This window comes from Hippocampus comes, unplaced genomic scaffold (assembly GCF_001891065.2).
Source record: "Hippocampus comes isolate QL1 unplaced genomic scaffold, H_comes_QL1_v1.1 scaffold20, whole genome shotgun sequence".
In the NCBI taxonomy this organism is placed as follows: domain Eukaryota; kingdom Metazoa; phylum Chordata; class Actinopteri; order Syngnathiformes; family Syngnathidae; genus Hippocampus; species Hippocampus comes.
Genome location: NW_017805462.1, coordinates 233,612 through 249,853, shown reverse-complemented (window position 1 = coordinate 249,853; position 16,242 = coordinate 233,612). Strand labels below are relative to the sequence as shown.

General features: G+C 43.9%; 1 protein-coding gene and 1 long non-coding RNA gene across 3 annotated transcripts in view; one reads left to right on the top strand and one right to left on the bottom strand.

The window, feature by feature from the left end:
* LOC109518928 (uncharacterized) overlaps positions 1 to 4,579 on the bottom strand; it is a 39,449-nt gene extending 34,870 nt beyond the window's left edge. Inside the window, exon 1 of the long non-coding RNA XR_002168844.1 lies at positions 4,502 to 4,579. This is a non-coding gene — a long non-coding RNA (uncharacterized LOC109518928). The remainder of the gene's footprint in view (positions 1 to 4,501) is intronic.
* LOC109518927 (small conductance calcium-activated potassium channel protein 2-like) overlaps positions 1 to 16,242 on the top strand; it is a 70,001-nt gene that overhangs the window by 17,147 nt on the left and 36,612 nt on the right. For both annotated transcript variants that reach the window (XM_019875117.1, XM_019875115.1), the window contains exons 2-4: positions 4,521 to 4,994; positions 7,934 to 8,029; positions 8,939 to 9,357. In XM_019875117.1, the coding sequence (XP_019730676.1) occupies positions 4,521 to 4,994; positions 7,934 to 8,029; positions 8,939 to 9,357 (989 nt within the window). The remainder of the gene's footprint in view (positions 1 to 4,520; positions 4,995 to 7,933; positions 8,030 to 8,938; positions 9,358 to 16,242) is intronic.

The following is a 16,242-nucleotide window of genomic DNA, read 5'->3' as shown; positions in this document are numbered from 1 at the left end:
GCAGGAGAGAGGCTGAGAGAGAAGAGCGAGGCGGAGAGTTGCCTTCGTTTTTAAACCGTTCTGCACAGAGCCTTTTCAATTTGATTATGAGGCTCCATTTCATAGAGGCTCGGATGCCGCGTGCCATTCAGAATGAAATTGAGCCATCGGTCGGCCGGGCAGGCAACCTTCGTCTGTCTCCGCTGTGGCAGCGACGGAGGCGACGCTTGCCCCGCGGTGCCCTTCTGCTGCCCATTTAGTCAGCTTGCAGGGGGAATGTGAAAGAGTGAGCGAAGCGGTTCAGCGGTTTGGAATGTGATCGGAGGGCTTGTGGAGCAATGTCTGCGGAGGACTCTTGCTCGTTTATACCGACTGTCGGTACGCTGGGACCTTAAGACACGAGCCGTTGCAAGACGGTATATGGCGGCAGTGAGCTCAACTCGGCTTACTTTGCAACAAGCAGCAGTTTGGCATCGTGTATGAATCTCAAAAATGTTTCAAGCTGTTTCAAGGCCCTGTTCATTTTCTCTTTCCCTTTCTGGATCATTCTCTTTTTACATGGCCGCCTCCCATTTTGGCCCACGCCTGTCACAACATGGTCGTATCACGCCGATGCGTTGTCATGCAAACGGTCATTGGGAAACCACATTAGGGCTACAATCTTGTTTCTTGTGCTCGGAAAAAGGTTTTTCCTCTTACTGCATGGCCAATAATGGCAACTAACAATTGACATTATAAAAGGAGTGAGCAATTTGCATCTCAAAATGCCGCATCGTTCACCCTTTGCCCACACGCCGTCAACAACAATCCAATGTTTTGCACTCCTTTAAGCATCTCAAGAAAAAAAAAAAAGTGCTCAATTCGAATACGAATACTTAACACAATCAGTTTTTCCTCCATTTACCTTAGAGAGGCAACAGAGTCAGCTTCAGGTCACTTCCTAACTGGCTATTGTTCCATTTGACGCGGCGATCCATGGCTTGGCCCAACTCAAAGCATTTGTGAACGGAAATGACCAACGGGTTTATCATTTACGCTCCTCGGCCCCAAATGTTTTCCTCGCACATCAGGGAGGAAGAAAAATCACCAAACGTAGCCCAGACCACAGGATAATTGCTCAGCATAATCTTTCAGAGACATCAGACAATCGGCCTTTGCTGCCTTTGATTGCATGGAAGTGAAAATGCTCAAATTTGACCGAAAAATATTCGGTATGCGTATAACCCGCTTTAGATGTTTTGACCTCGGAATGGGAGTTTGTAGCATAAGTCCGGGATCTAACACACTGGCGGCAATCTATTTTACATGCTCAATCGGCAAACGTCGATCCGCAATCTACACGAAACACTGATAAGGAACATTGATTTCTGTGTGGGCCGTTTGGCTTGAAGCTGCCTTGTTCATATTTACATTCCCTTTCAAGTGAGCGCCACAGAGCTCGTTTTACACCGAGTTGTACGAGGGAGCAGCGCAAGTCTGCATTGGATTGAAAAGCGGTCTTGATGCGATTGCGCCGTTTCAACGAATGCATGAAAAAGTCCACAAAATGCAATTGATACCCGATGCAAGAGATGGTGATGCAATCCAGTTGATATTCTAAACCGGTAATGAAAGAGTCTCGTCTGGGTAAAGTAAAAAAAATAACTTTCTTAGAAATCGGAGTGCGTTTATGTCAAATGTGGTCCTGTGAAGTCTTCGGGGACCGCATCTTAACTAGAACGCAACAACAATACTGCAAAAATGTTCGCGGTGTTTCACTCTGTCTAAATTTCTCTGATGGTTCGAACGGTCTTCGGTCAAAAGCAGTTCTGTCTGCTTCAAAGCTGTCAAAATTGGAAACAATATTAGCCACATTTGCATATCTAGCGCGAGATAAGAGAAAGTTTGACTGTGGTTAAAAATACTTCAGGTGCACTGACAGACATATTCACACCCTACCCCTGAGCAAAACAAGTCTTGGGAGGCGTACAACAGAAGAGGAGAAAGTGATACTTGCACATTCATAAGACTGACGGGCTGAGCTAATGTACATCAAGGAATCACTTGAAGCACTCACAAAGACATTTTAAATATTTATGCCAAAAGTGATTTACGGGGGGGCTTTTCCCAATGAAATGGTAAAGCAGTTTAATTTTCCCAATCAATACTCCTATTTGTCAAGCAGGCCAAGCTTTAGTTATGATGTTTGCGTTCTCTGCATTAAAAAAAAAAAAAACTTTAGTTATGATGTTTGTGTTCTCTGCATTTAAAAAAAAAAAACGAGATTCAAATTCCATTTTTTTTCATCATTCAAATTTGTCACTTTTGTTAACACGCTTCTTTGTGGTGTTTCTAATTGAGAGGACTTTTTTTTTTCCACTGTATAGCGACGTTAAGCAAATATTTAGCTTGGTGAAAAGCCTGAGACTGATGATAGCTAAATTTGCCAGAAAATTCTACCCATTCTCTATCATGCTTCTCCCTCTTTAGGGAAGCAGGCGACATCGTATCATAACTGACTTTGGGCAAGAGGTGTGCGTGGTACACCCTTGACTGGTTACCAATCAATCACAGGGCTTCCCCCGCCCTGCCAAAAATAAAAATATAAACTATATTACCATTGCCATTCACCACATCTATTGCTCTATTTCCCCTTCTTAAAACCCAGAGTTCGCTTACTGCACAGTCTTGACTGTGTACAAGGGTCCTAATGGCACAGATTAAAAGGCAATTTAATACGGAAAAGGGGATTAGAAACACTATGGCCCACGCTAATCCTTAACCTTACACCCTGTTCTCATAGAGCCCCCCACCCCCACGCACCCCTCCCCCAATATGCACAGGACGATAGCATCACAGAATTGGAGTTAGTACATTGCCATTAGGGTCTCCCATCTTTATTCCCACCAGCGCACTTAAAAAGCATTAAGGGATGCTCTGTCGGGACTAATAAAGTGGGCCAGTGGTGCCATCGCACACACCAATTTGTTTCAGAAAAGCCACTGCGCCAAGTGAGGTTTTCCTAACCCATTTAGATAATCTGCCTTCGTCTCTGCAGAATAGACAGGCGGATAGATGCCGCCCTGACCTTTGTACGGAGACATTTGTTTTTCGTCTACGGAACTGGAGGAGATACTTTCCCAAACATGAAACATGACACTTAATCTGAATTTTGTTATCTGTATTGGGGAAATCATGTTTTTTTTTTTTTACTGGGGTTTACAGTGCCAAATGAACAAATATTCCCAAATCAGATGTTATTTACGTAGGAAGCTCAGATATCCTCTGATTTATTTTGTATATGTTTTCAAAGAAATTGGCGGAATCCCCCACTGAGTCTCTGCATCATGCCTGATTCGAGAAGGTCCCTTCCTCGAGATGGGTGAGCCCGCTGCTCCGCTCAGCAGGGAAAGACAGGAAACAGGGTCATGCGGAGCATCAATCTTTCATATCTAAATTTGTGCAGCGCAAAGATTCAATTTTCTGCACTTTGGTCTCCATTATTGCTTATATACAGTGGTTTTATTTATACATTAAGGTACAATTCATTATTGATTTCTTTTAGAACAACTTTGATGCAGTTTTGCTTGCAGCACGCAAGCCGGACTGTTGTTGTTTCACAGCTAGCACACTTTCAACAACAGCTTACATGTCGAAATGTTACGGAAGCATGGAGCTGCCAATATGGCGTGAAAATATTCTGCTTGCATACATGCTTGCAAGTATGTTCAAACTTATTTCAATATGCATCATGGACTAGCTCAAGTCCGCCCCCTCAAAAGCTATTTTAGACCAATATGTTCAAAAATCAATGAACGAAACATTGTTTTATTCATAATTTTATGGTTTTATTATGCCTGCCCTGCATGATATACAGTCTGCATTTTTTTCTATGAACCCACAGGGCACGCGCAGGGAACAAAATTCAACCCAAAAAAGGTTTTTGGTTGAATTTACTCAATTTTATTTTGTCAAATGGTTGCACCAAATGAAATCATCTGACTCCAGATACATTGATGTATAGTCTACTTGAAAAATGTGTCTAGATCTAGGTGATTTGATTTTGTGCAACCACTTGACGAAATAAAATGCAATAAATTTAATACATTCATTTTGTCCTAAAGAAAGGAGTCAAACCCTCCAGCAAATAGCAAAAATCCACAAGAAAATGATGCACCAGATATCACAAGATGACAACAAAGCACTACTTTTTTGGACACGAAACTCCTAAGAGTCACTTCAACATAGTTCATTGGCAGTGAGATCCCAGAAGATGGTGCCAAACTGGTACTTTTTCAGCATTGGAGAATACGTTCGAAAAGAAATCTGAAAATAGTTGAACCTGTGCATTCCAAACCACAAATATGCAGGGGTTTTGCTACAGTACTTGAGTGACTCCACCTTCTGAGGACAAATTCTTCTTTTATCACATACAGTATGTGGCCCATAAAGACGCAGTTTAATGTCCTCGGATTTTGTCGATCAATTCTTTCTATGTCAAGTTTAAATTCGTCTCTCGCTTCAAATAGACAGTCAGATTTACCTCTTGGTCCTCTTTCCAGGCCACAACTGAGAAGAAGAAGCTGAGCCATGCTGGATCCAAGCCCTCCCTCTCCGAGAGCAGCGGCCGACTCCCTCAGATAGCCATGAACACCTGCAAGTACAATGGCGGCGTGGTGAGACCACTCGTGGGCAGTCTGGCGTCCTCGTCGCGCCGCAACCTTGCGGAGCTTGACTCGGAAACGCAGCCCCTGCAGACGCTGCACAGCTCTGGCCTGGAGGTGGTGGTGTCCAAGGGGAATGGCGGCGAAGACCCCAGCAAGGCGTCTAACGAGAGCTTGGTCAGGGAGGGCAGCGGGCGCAGCAGAGGCAGGGCGCCCCAAAAGAAAAACCGGGACATCGGTTACAAGCTCGGCCACCGGAGGGCACTGTTTGAGAAGCGGAAGCGGCTGAGCGACTACGCGCTCATCTTTGGAATGTTTGGGATCGTCGTCATGGTGACGGAGACGGAACTATCATGGGGGGTTTACACTAAGGTATGTTGGGCACGTGCGACGCACGAATCAGAGCATCATAAGTTGTCATGGCTCTTCTTGACAGTTACATTGCGAGTTGCTATGCTGACAAGAACATAGGAACATCGGCATATTCCCATTGATGAAGATGATCACAAAAGCCGCACAAGCAAATTAAATGCACTGGGACGAATAAAAACAGTTTTCAAAATTTGGATTGCTCTTAAGGCCTTTTAGCTACTCTCCATAATTTGTTTTAGTACATGTGCCATTGATGCTTTGTTCTCAAGCCAACATTCTCTCAGGGCTGGGGAATGGATGGGAAGAAGAGGGAAAACACAATAAGCAATAAGCAGTGAGCTCAAGAGAATGGCCAACATTGATAAACTACAGTATATGCTTGACACTTCAGATGGGTAAAGCCAAGTCAAGGGTAGTATTAGTGTCAGAGTAACCCTAATCCAGGTTATCCCCAAAATAAATTCATTCATGGCATACAAGAAAAAAAGTTGGGTCTATTCTACCCATACATGCCCATTTTCGCAACGGTGACAACGGGTTTCCATCATTTTCTAAAGACGGCGGACGACCCTGCCCAAGGATTGGACAACATTACGCAACATTTCATTTGGAATTGTCATCTTTCATCTCATCAACTATCAGGAGTTTTGCGGCATAAACATTCTCCATCGCAAAATGTATTGCCGTCAAGTCTGCAGAGAACATGCAGAGAATCCAGCGCTAATTGTCTCTCATGACATGTCATGCTTTCCCGTAGCAGTTTATGACAAATTTAGAGTTAACCCTTACATGCACCCTGTAACCCGATAACATGATAAACTTTCCCCCGTGCTAACCGCTGTCCCCGAAAAGGTTAATTTACACGTCTGCCATGATTTCAGGTGATTTGCGGCTGAAACAAGCAAACAAACAAAAAAAAATATGGACATATGAGAAATAGGCAGTCAAAGAGTGCGTAAAAGCTGTAGTTCAGATGTGTACAGATTTAAAAAAGGTTTCTCTGCTAACTTCGGATATAAACGGATGCACAAATGTAACCTAATAAATATGATAACTTTACTTCTTCTCTGTTCAAAATATCCTTGGTTTGGACCAGTCACAGAATGGTAGACAGTAATAAATACTGTTGTCTCAATTAGACTGATTAAATATGGCAATGTGTATGAGCATCATTATGCTAATCAGGAGTGCGATTTAAATTACCGTATAATAAAATTCCGTGAATAACACGCCTCCCCAAAATCACCCTTAAAAAAAAAAAAGCTGTTTTTCTTTTCCCCCTCTATGATGCGCTCCCTCGATTGGCTGATATCCTTTATCATCAGAGTGGATAACATAAAATGAATAAAGATGAAAAAAAATACCACTGAAGTGTAAATGTTTTCCGAAAAATCTTCTTGCATTGGACGCTCATTCACGAAGCTGGTTTTTAATTTCTTTTCTTTGAAATCTCTTCAACTCTGTTTGCAACTGCTCTGAAATGTACTTTTAATTACAGTATGTGAAGCAGATTGAGTTACGTCAGTGAGTCAATTGTTTATTTATTGACTTTTTTTTTTCACATGTAAAAGTGCAATGTGAAAATTTTTCGTTGCAAATCAAACATCCCGCACCAATCCCATACCAGGCAGTTACTGTAGCATGTGTTGCGGACGGTCTATTTTCCATCCGACATCACATCAGGAAACGCTTTAAGGCCCAGACAAGGTTTGCTCAAAACCTGACAGGGAGAAAGACTTTAAGAGGTAGCGAGCACTGGGAACTAAAACTCCTTGAACCTCTGGCAGGTGGATTAATTGGTTTACTCAATGTTATTCCACCAGGGACTTCTTAAAACAATTTGAGACGTTTGAACGTCTTGAGAACGTGTTGGCGACCTGAAGGGCAAAGCAATATAGTTGATCGCTAGAAATACATTTTGTAATCAAGACCACAGAAGGACAGAGCGGGGATAATGAGCGGCACACGCTCGCCGTCGTTTGCTCTGAACAATTCCGAACGACATTTTTCCACTTGTTGTTTTTGTCATTCCTTGTCTGTCCGTGTCCTCATCGTAATAACAACCGCGCGATCACTGTCCCGTCGTAGCTGGGCAGCTGGTTAGAGATTTATCAAATGGTGTGGACTGCACTCTCTAATTTGCTAGATCTATGGCCCTAATGTGCCCACACACACACACACACACACACACACACACACACACACACACACACACACACACACGCACGCACGCACAACACACAAACACTGCAGCTCTGGCATCCAGCTGGTCTATTTATCACCAGTGACGCTCTCCGTGGTGGGGCTTTGCTAATGCTAGCCTTGCCTTTTCTGCACCTGCCATTAAATGGAAAGCCCCCCACAGTTAGTGCTGTGCTTTGATTAATTGCTAGTTCAGATGGTGGCGAACGGCGCCCATGCATAATATCGGCTGCCCCTCCACCTGCAGCTTCATTGTTTGGCGACAACCTGTCCGCGGCGTTTGTGTGTAAAGCCCCATTATTTGGCGTCACTTAGACTTTTAAGCTAATCAGCAGTGTGTGTAGTGCATGCGTGTAGGCTTGTAGCTGTGTATTGTCCACTCCGTGTGTTCTATAAGGACATTTATTCCCCTTGTCTTAATCCAGTAATGGAGCCATTTATCTCCATTTCCCACTTTTTTTTTTTTTTTTTTTAATCTATAGGGGACCGAGATTCAACACGAAATATGCTCGGCTTTTGAATTTGTCATTTGGTCAACCGCCACGCGTGGCTCTGTCGCCAAGCAGCAACATGCAACAGAATAACTAGAGATCTATTTCGAAGCCTCAGATTATCTTTTGCAAGGTGATGCATGACACTGAGTGTGGAGTACAACGAAAGGTCGTACGGCAGCGTTTTATTCATTTGGTGCGCCGTGTCTATGAGTAATTGTGTTGTTTCTCTTTCTCTCATTGTAGGAATCTTCATATTCATTTGCACTGAAATGCCTTATCAGCCTTTCCACTGTTATACTGCTTGGTCTTATAATAATGTACCATGCACGGGAAATCCAGGTGAGTCCGAATTATGATGATTAAAAACACCGCATTTCCTTGTGATGACATACGTACGATGATCATATGGCGATATTGTTTGACGTTGTGCTCACTGGAATTTCCCCAAACAGGTACGCAGCCACGGGAGAATGATTTAGAAGCGGGGTGTCCAAATCCGGACCTCGAGGGCCGCTATCCTGCATGTTTTAGATGTTTCCCTCAGCTCATCAACAACTTCTGCCGAAGCCTGAGAAGAATCCTTATCATTTGAATCGAGTGTCTTCGAGGAGGGAAACGTCTAAAACATGCGGGAAAGCAACCCTCGAGGATGGGATTTGGACGGACCTGATTTAGGATGTGATTTTTGACAGGGTCCCTAGTTTGAGTCCTAAACAAATGGCAAATTTAGATTTTTTTTTTTTTTTTGTCGCTAATCGCTAAAAATGGAGCAAACAGCATCAGATTGACAAAGCATGTACAGAGGGTGAAATGCTTCACTAAGTGCGCTGCCAAGCAGAGTGCGTCTCAGTTCTCCGGTGTTCTTTGGACATATTGAAATGAGGTAAAACGCATAGATTTGGCGGAAGAAATTGCCCGCCTTTATGCAAATGAGCTTCATTGATAAACAACGTCTAATTCACTACCACAAGTGCTACTAGCCTCACAGGCGGCGAGGAAAGCAGTTGACGTCTTTGGAAAGCTGGCGTAAAGCTTACGCTCTTGTGGTGAACTTCGCCGAATGAGAAAAACGCTCCATAAACTCCAAAATATCGAGGCAGTGTCGTTTTGATATTTTCTGAGATTTATGAGGGCATGAGTAGAGACTCGCACGTGAATTTTGGTGACCATTGTTAACAACTTCTCCTCAGCCACGCAGTATTCTTGCCGCAAAGCCTCAAGCCGGTCTTGTGCTCTGATTGTTCTCAGCTGTTTATGGTCGACAACGGTGCAGATGACTGGAGGATAGCCATGACCTACGAGCGGATCTTCTTCATCGTGCTGGAGTTGCTGGTGTGTGCCATCCATCCCATCCCCGGCCAGTACGTCTTCACCTGGAAGGCCCGGCTGGCTTTTACGTACACGCCATCCGTGGCGGATGCCGACGTGGACATCATCCTCTCCATCCCCATGTTCCTGAGACTCTACCTGATTGGCAGGGTCATGCTACTTCACAGCAAGCTGTTCACCGACGCGTCGTCTCGCAGTATCGGCGCCCTCAACAAGATCAACTTCAACACACGCTTTGTCATGAAAACGCTCATGACCATCTGCCCGGGAACTGTTCTGCTGGTGTTCAGTATATCGTCCTGGATCATTGCTGCATGGACCGTGCGCGTCTGCGAGAGGTAAACACATGCTTATGATGATCGGATCATGCCGGGGGGTCAAGTTGAAACACGTTGTGGATGACCAAACACCTTCCTTCCTTCACTAGCCCTGCAGTATCCTGCACCTTTCGGCGTTTCGTTTTTTTTCCGTCACTAATTTGCACTTGGATCCACGGAAAGTGCGGGATTGTTACGTTTAGCGTGTGGATAGGAAGGCGCAGGCGCAAGCAGTTCGCTCACAACACTGCCTGTTTGAAAACATCGACACACAACGCACACACACGTGATTCACGAGCTGAGCAATCGCCGCACAAGTCCCCACGCCTTGTGTTTCTCGCTATATAGCTTGTCCATAATTCATGAGTGTCTAATTGTTTGTTTGCTGACTGATTTGTTTTGGTAATGCAGAGCAGCCCCTCCTTAGATCCCCTTAACACGTTTTCTGCCCCAAACTGCACAACTGTCTCAAGGGGTGTGGGGGGGAGGGCAGCTACGTTCCTGAAACGAAAAAGGCAGGGAGGAAGGAAAAGCTTTTCTTTCCTTCCTCGTTTGGCATTTACGTCGGGGAAAATGAGCCGTTAATGCCAGCTTTGATGTTTTGAAGTCATCTTTGCAGAGTTGGAGGGAAGGGGAGTCGGTAGGGTAGGAGGGGTTGAGAGCTCCATCGCAGCAGGTCTTGTCAGAACTGTGCGATACTGCGCCGCACTGAAAAAGTTCAGGATCACTTAAGACCAAGGCTTGCGATCACTTTCTTCAGCCATGCCCCAGTTATTGATGCTTGGTGAACTCCCGCAGCCCACCTTGCCTGCTTCCGCCTCCCCCCCGCGCCCCTTCCCCTGCCTCTCCTTTTAACTATCACACTGCGTTCACACCGCTCACTAACCACCTCCCCCGCGCACGCCGAACCCTAGATCCTCAAAACCTGTGAATGCTTGACAGTGGGTTTAAAATCTCAATTGGGAACCTCGCAATGGAAAGATCGCGATATGTTTGAGCTCCTCTGAGAGCGAGGAGGTTACTGACGCCGCAGTTCAGCTCAAGTTTGAGATGGGGTATTGTCAAAGAAAAACCCTGAGCAGTCCAAGGCGCGGCCGAATAAAACAAAGGGGCGGTTCCCACAAGAGCCCGATTATAATCAGGAAATAGGTCCAAACGGTGTTCTTTGGCTATTTGTTTACATGACAACGGTGTTCAGGAGTCTGAAAACGCAACCATTTGAAAACTGGTCTCAAAGTGGAGTAGAGGTGCCAAAATTAAATCGAGTAACCATTTAGAGCAGTGGTTCTTAACCTGGGTTCGATCAAACCCTAGGGGTTCGGTGAATCGGTCTCAGGGTTTCGACGGAGGGTAAGACACACCCGACTCAACATGTCAATTAGTTATCACACGCCCGCTTGGCCCTCACTGGCTGCAGATGATCACATGACATTGCTTGGCCAATCAGTGCTGTGGGAATTTTAGTTCGCTTCGTAGTCAACGTGTTGACTGTCGTGATAGTATGTCGTTCAATTAAAAAAAAAAAGTATACTTATCCCTTGAAATTTTATTCACTTTTTTCTGTTTTTAATAAATGCGTTTTTTTTATATCTTGAATTTGTAAAAAAAAAAATATATTTATTTTTCAAAAATGAAGGGTTCGGTGAATGTGCATTTGAATTGGTTGGGTTCGTTGTCTCTAAGAAGGTTAAGAACCACTAATTTAGAGCCATTGTTCACCTTGAAATGGTCCAAATCATTTTGATTTCAGCCTATAACAGTCATTATTTTTGGATCATCCTTTAATTTGGAAAACAATGACGAACCAGGAACCGTATCAGTTTCGAAAAGGTTGGAGAGTACAAGATCAAACCAAAAAGTGAGCTATTTTGGGAAATTTTTCGTCTGACCCAGCTTGGTAGAGGAGAGAGTCAAATGCTTTCAATACAATATTACATTTACAAGGGTGCCAGCCATCACACTTTGACAAATTCACGGTAACGCTAACATATGACTCACACTGTCTTGAAATGAACATTAGAAACCAACTATGAGAGCAAGCGCATCTTCAACTGGTGAAATAAATGCTATAATTAAATGTGCTAGCGAGCTATAACTAGCATGGCTACCATCAGCTCATGTTCCGCTTTGACATTTGACAAAGCAGAGAAGAGCAGAGAAGTGGTTCCTCGTTTTTCAAGTATTTTTACTGTTCTACTACGTTTTGTTTTCATTTCGAAAAATTAAATGACTTTCTTTTACCGTTTACCAATGTACCTATGGAGCGCATACAATGGAAAAAAAAAAGTTGCTATTCCTCCAAAAATTTCTAAATAATAAAATCAGAGTTGTAATTGCCCTATGGTCAGAATCTGATATTTTTCATACTGCAATACACTATAACGATATTGCAGTTTTGTCTGGCAGGACAAGCAGTTGGTGTGTTTGGGTCTTTACAAAAACGTCATCGCCAACTACTGGCCTGGCATGCACATTACAACATTTGTGCCAGTCGGTGTGATTGGGCAACATGAAAACCGTTTCTGATGAAAACCGAATTTCGTTTTTACTAGGCCGTTGTCATGTAAACGTTGTGTGCCCGGGTCAGGACGAGATTTCAATATATGACTACTAAAGACGGCCAGATTCTCAAACAAAAACAGTGACTGGTTTGCTCCCACACACAAAAACACTCGGACACCTCCCATGAAGCAGTGCATGTCATTTGGTTTCAGTATTGGGATAACATGAGTGTCCAGATGCTGGTGTGTTTCGATGAATGGGTGCCAGCATGCACAAGTGTGTGTGACTGGGTGCGTGTGTGTGTGTGTGTGTGTGTGTGTGTGTTTGTATAATGTTTTGTTGTACTTTCTATTCCCCACTATGCTGCTCCATAGGGATACCATGTGAGTCCTCGCTCTCTAGCTGTGGAAAAAAAAAAAACCAAACATTTTTGCACCGAGCTGGCGCCACTGCTACCCTGAGCGGGATTTTGGGTGGGCAGGGTTTTAGTGGTGACAAGGGGCAAGCCCCTTCTAAAAATAATAATTTAATGGTCCTTCTCAAATTTAGTGTGCCGCCTGCAGAGAAGGATTAGGGAGGACCTCTGGAGTTGGCATGAAGGTGACAGCATCCTTCAAGAGAATGCCTCTTAGGTTTTAGTGGCTAGAAGCATAGCAGAGCAGCACTTGGAAGCAAGCGTCTCTTCGCTCACTATTTTGTCTTGTGTGAGGCCGGTCCGGAAGGAGGAGGAGGAGGAGGCGGAGGTGGGAGGAGGTGGAGAAGATTCGTCCTTCAAGTCATCCTCCCAATTTGGCCCGAGAGCCTTTTGTCGCTTCTGTTTTTTTTTTTCCTCCCTTTCTTGATGGAATTGTTATAGATCCATATTGCACAAAAGTCGTTTTAGCACCAACTCCAAGATTTGCTTGAGGAGCAAAAACCTTTCTGTTCTTCCATTACCATCTCATTATGTGTCTCCCTTCACAATTTAATTCGACAGCGCTAGAATGGTTTGCACAGACTTCTGTCTGTTGCCTCTTAGCATGTTTTTTTTTTTTTTTTTTTGTGCTAGAAAGCAAGTAGTCTGTTGCCAGGCGGTCTGAGCATCCGAGAAGAGGACAGATGTCAAGCCATTTAATGCAATTCCATGTAACTACCGGTCAGGGGTGCGCGTTTACGATGCAGCGCAGCGATGATGAATGGAAAATATAGCACAGTAGAATAAAAGGAAGTGAATTTGCTTCCAAACAGACATTGATCAAGGGGAATTTGAGGGCTGACTGCAGTGTCTCCAGTTTTTGTTCAAATTCACATCCATAATTTACATGTCCCTCAGCCCACCACCACCACCACCACCACCACCTCTCGTAAACATCAAAACAGCATGCGGGTTTTCATGTTTACTTCTTAAACCCATCATTTCAAGTAAGAAACAAAAAAGAAAAAAACAAAACACATCAAGGGCGAGGGATAAGAGGCGCTTGTTTCCCAAAGTGCTGTTTGAGTATCTTCTGTCAACTGCGCCTTTGCACTTTGACCGCGCTCCTGAGCCCATCAGAGGGCAATACGGTGTGAGATTGGACAAGCATGGAGTCTGTCTGGAAAATGCCTAGATGAGGGGAATGAAAGACACCAAAGCGGAGAGATTCTGAGGGATGGAGCACTGAAAGGGAGGGTGAAGATGGAAGGAATATGAATGTTGCAGTCGATGGATTTGACTCTGGGCCCCTTTTTGCCTTGTGTCTTGATGCGCCCCATCTGCAGAGCTAACCTACCTCGACTAAGCTCCTTAACTAAGCTCTTTGGATTGTCCCTCACTACCCTGCAGCTCCTTCCCTCGCTCTCCTACTCCCGATTGATCCCCTGCAGATCTCTTAACCGTACCCATCTAACGTGGCATGCTTTGCCTCATCTCTCCCCCACGACCGAGTCCCCGTCCCCTTTGCCTTTCCCGTATCCATCCTGAGCCAAGCAGGCCTATAATCCACCCCAAACTCAGTTACACACTCTCATGCATGCCTTGCTTGCCTCCCTGGTCTCTCCTTTTTTTTTTAACCCCTCGAAAATCTGTTATCTAATTCTCTTCGTCTCCTGCTTTACACTAACGCTGTTAACCGAAGCACAGTGCTCTACTTCCAGGTGATATGAGACCCGTAGGCTACCTGAAAGACAAGCTTGCCGGAAGTTTAGCAAACTGTCTCTCCCCGTTTAGATGATCAGGCTTGAGTTTCAAGTCGGCAACGGCTCCATGCAGATTGCGGTAGCGCTCGGTGAGAAAAATCAAAAACAGTCCAAGAGCCGTGCCACACTGTATGAATGTCAGACCGAAGAAACAGCGAGCCGTAAAACAAAAGAATATCAATTAAAAATTTCCATAGTTTACTCCTTTGAGTTCGAATCTGCTGATAAATGGCAATGCTATTGCACGTTTTGAAACAAGTCAAAATAATAAGAGACAGCTTTTTTTTTTTTTTTTGCCAACCATGACTTGCTTGTGAATGCTTGACTCAGCATTCAGACAATAAAGAGAGCTAACAATGGAGGAATTAAACTTAAAAAAAAAATAAAAAATAGATTGTATTTGTGTTGCAACACCTTGCCAGTGTGAACCGTTTCTGTAGCTCCTTGCATTGTTTGACACGACTGATGCAGCTAATGTGAATTATCTCAACCTTGTAGGCAAGCGGTCACTGATATGGTCTGGTGTCCTTTTCTGAAAGTGACACATTACCAGTGTCACTTTGCACACGTGCAGCTCAAACCCAAACAGCCAACCCCCACTTAGTCCACAGCTGCTACATCACACGTTAGCACTTCATTTACGCTTAATGTGTCCCAGTGCCAAGGAACCTGGCCACTGATAACGTACTGCAAATGGGTGTTAATTTCCACACAACACATCAAGAGACATTTACTTTTATGATGTGTGTGTGTGTGTGTGTGTGTGTGTGTGTGTGTGTGTGTGTGTGTGTGTGTGTTGTTGTAACCTGATAACATGACAAACTGTCCACTGCAGTAACCGCTGTCCCTGTAAGGGTTAAAATACCAATTGCAATATACAGGATTATGTCTTTATTAACTTCCTCATAATTTCAAATTCCGCATTTATTAAAGACGCACAAACCCCACTCTGAATATTTAATACATTTGCAGTGGTACAGCAGTCGTTTCCCCAACCCAGAGGTTGGTGGTTTGATCCCGGCCATTGCAACCAATGTCGAAGACATTGAACCCCAAGTTGCTCCTGAAGCTGCGTATGTGAATGAGTGTAAAGTGCTTTGAGTACCCGAGGTAGAAAAGCGCGCTAGAAGTGGCAGCCCGTTTACCAAGGGTTGACAAGAACTCACGAAAGTTACTCTGTAACCAAATGACTCGCGTGTGTGCGATTCTCTTATTTCTATCTAGTTGAGGGTAACATCTTGTATCCTTCGGTAGAATATGTGCGAGTTTAAAAGGCCACAGCGGCGGCACATTTTTAAATGTCCATTTAAAGCAGGAAGGTGACTCTCGCTTGAACCCGCGCATATTATATTTCCGCTCTGAGAGCAATGTTTATATCCCAAAGGCCAAATAAGACGGTCGTTGAAAGTATGTTTAAAAGATATATCAAGTATAATTATAGAGTGGAGCCAAACGCGCTGGCCAATTTTAAATGAACAATACATTTATTAGAAATGTCATCATTACAAATGTAAATCCACTATATTAGAAATGTTCAATAAACGTGAAATGTTAAGTAGGATAATGTGTACACGATAATAATGACTTTTTTTTTCTGCATCGCCACAATCTTTGATAGGCCGCAGTGACAAAGCACCCTCATGCATTGATCCTTCTTTGGTTTTGAGAAGCACCTTTCATCGAAATCCAATGTCAGGATTGTGTGCACAGTGTCTGTGTGGTTGAAATGAGTAAAAAAAATGTTAGTTTCGCATTTTGGGAGTTGGGGGGCCCGCTCATATGAAACAGACAGAAAAGTATTACAAATGTAATCATTTTGAATGGGTGCGCAAGCTACTGCTACGCAGCTGGGAGAAACGTTGCAGGCGACCTTCATTCTTGCCATTTAAAACCGAACCCATCTGCTAAAATTGTTCTTTTACAAGAGAGAAGATGTGCTAAAAATATAATTCCACGTTGCGTCACGGTGGGCAGACACGGGAAATAAGAAACAGTAAATATGCGGTGTATATCGTTATATTAAAAAAAATAATAATTAAAGGCAGCAATGGGAGTGGGATTAAGACTGGTTACAATTCTTGTTCGTTGCCAATTTCAAACTGAACGAGAAAATAATCTGGGTTGTTAACCCTTTCATGCACAAATAATGATACCTGTAAATGCCCACTGTCCCTGAAAGGGTGAAATAGAATATCCAAAAAAAATTTTTTGGGGGGGGGGGGGGGGCAAAACAATTTTTGAGCCCTT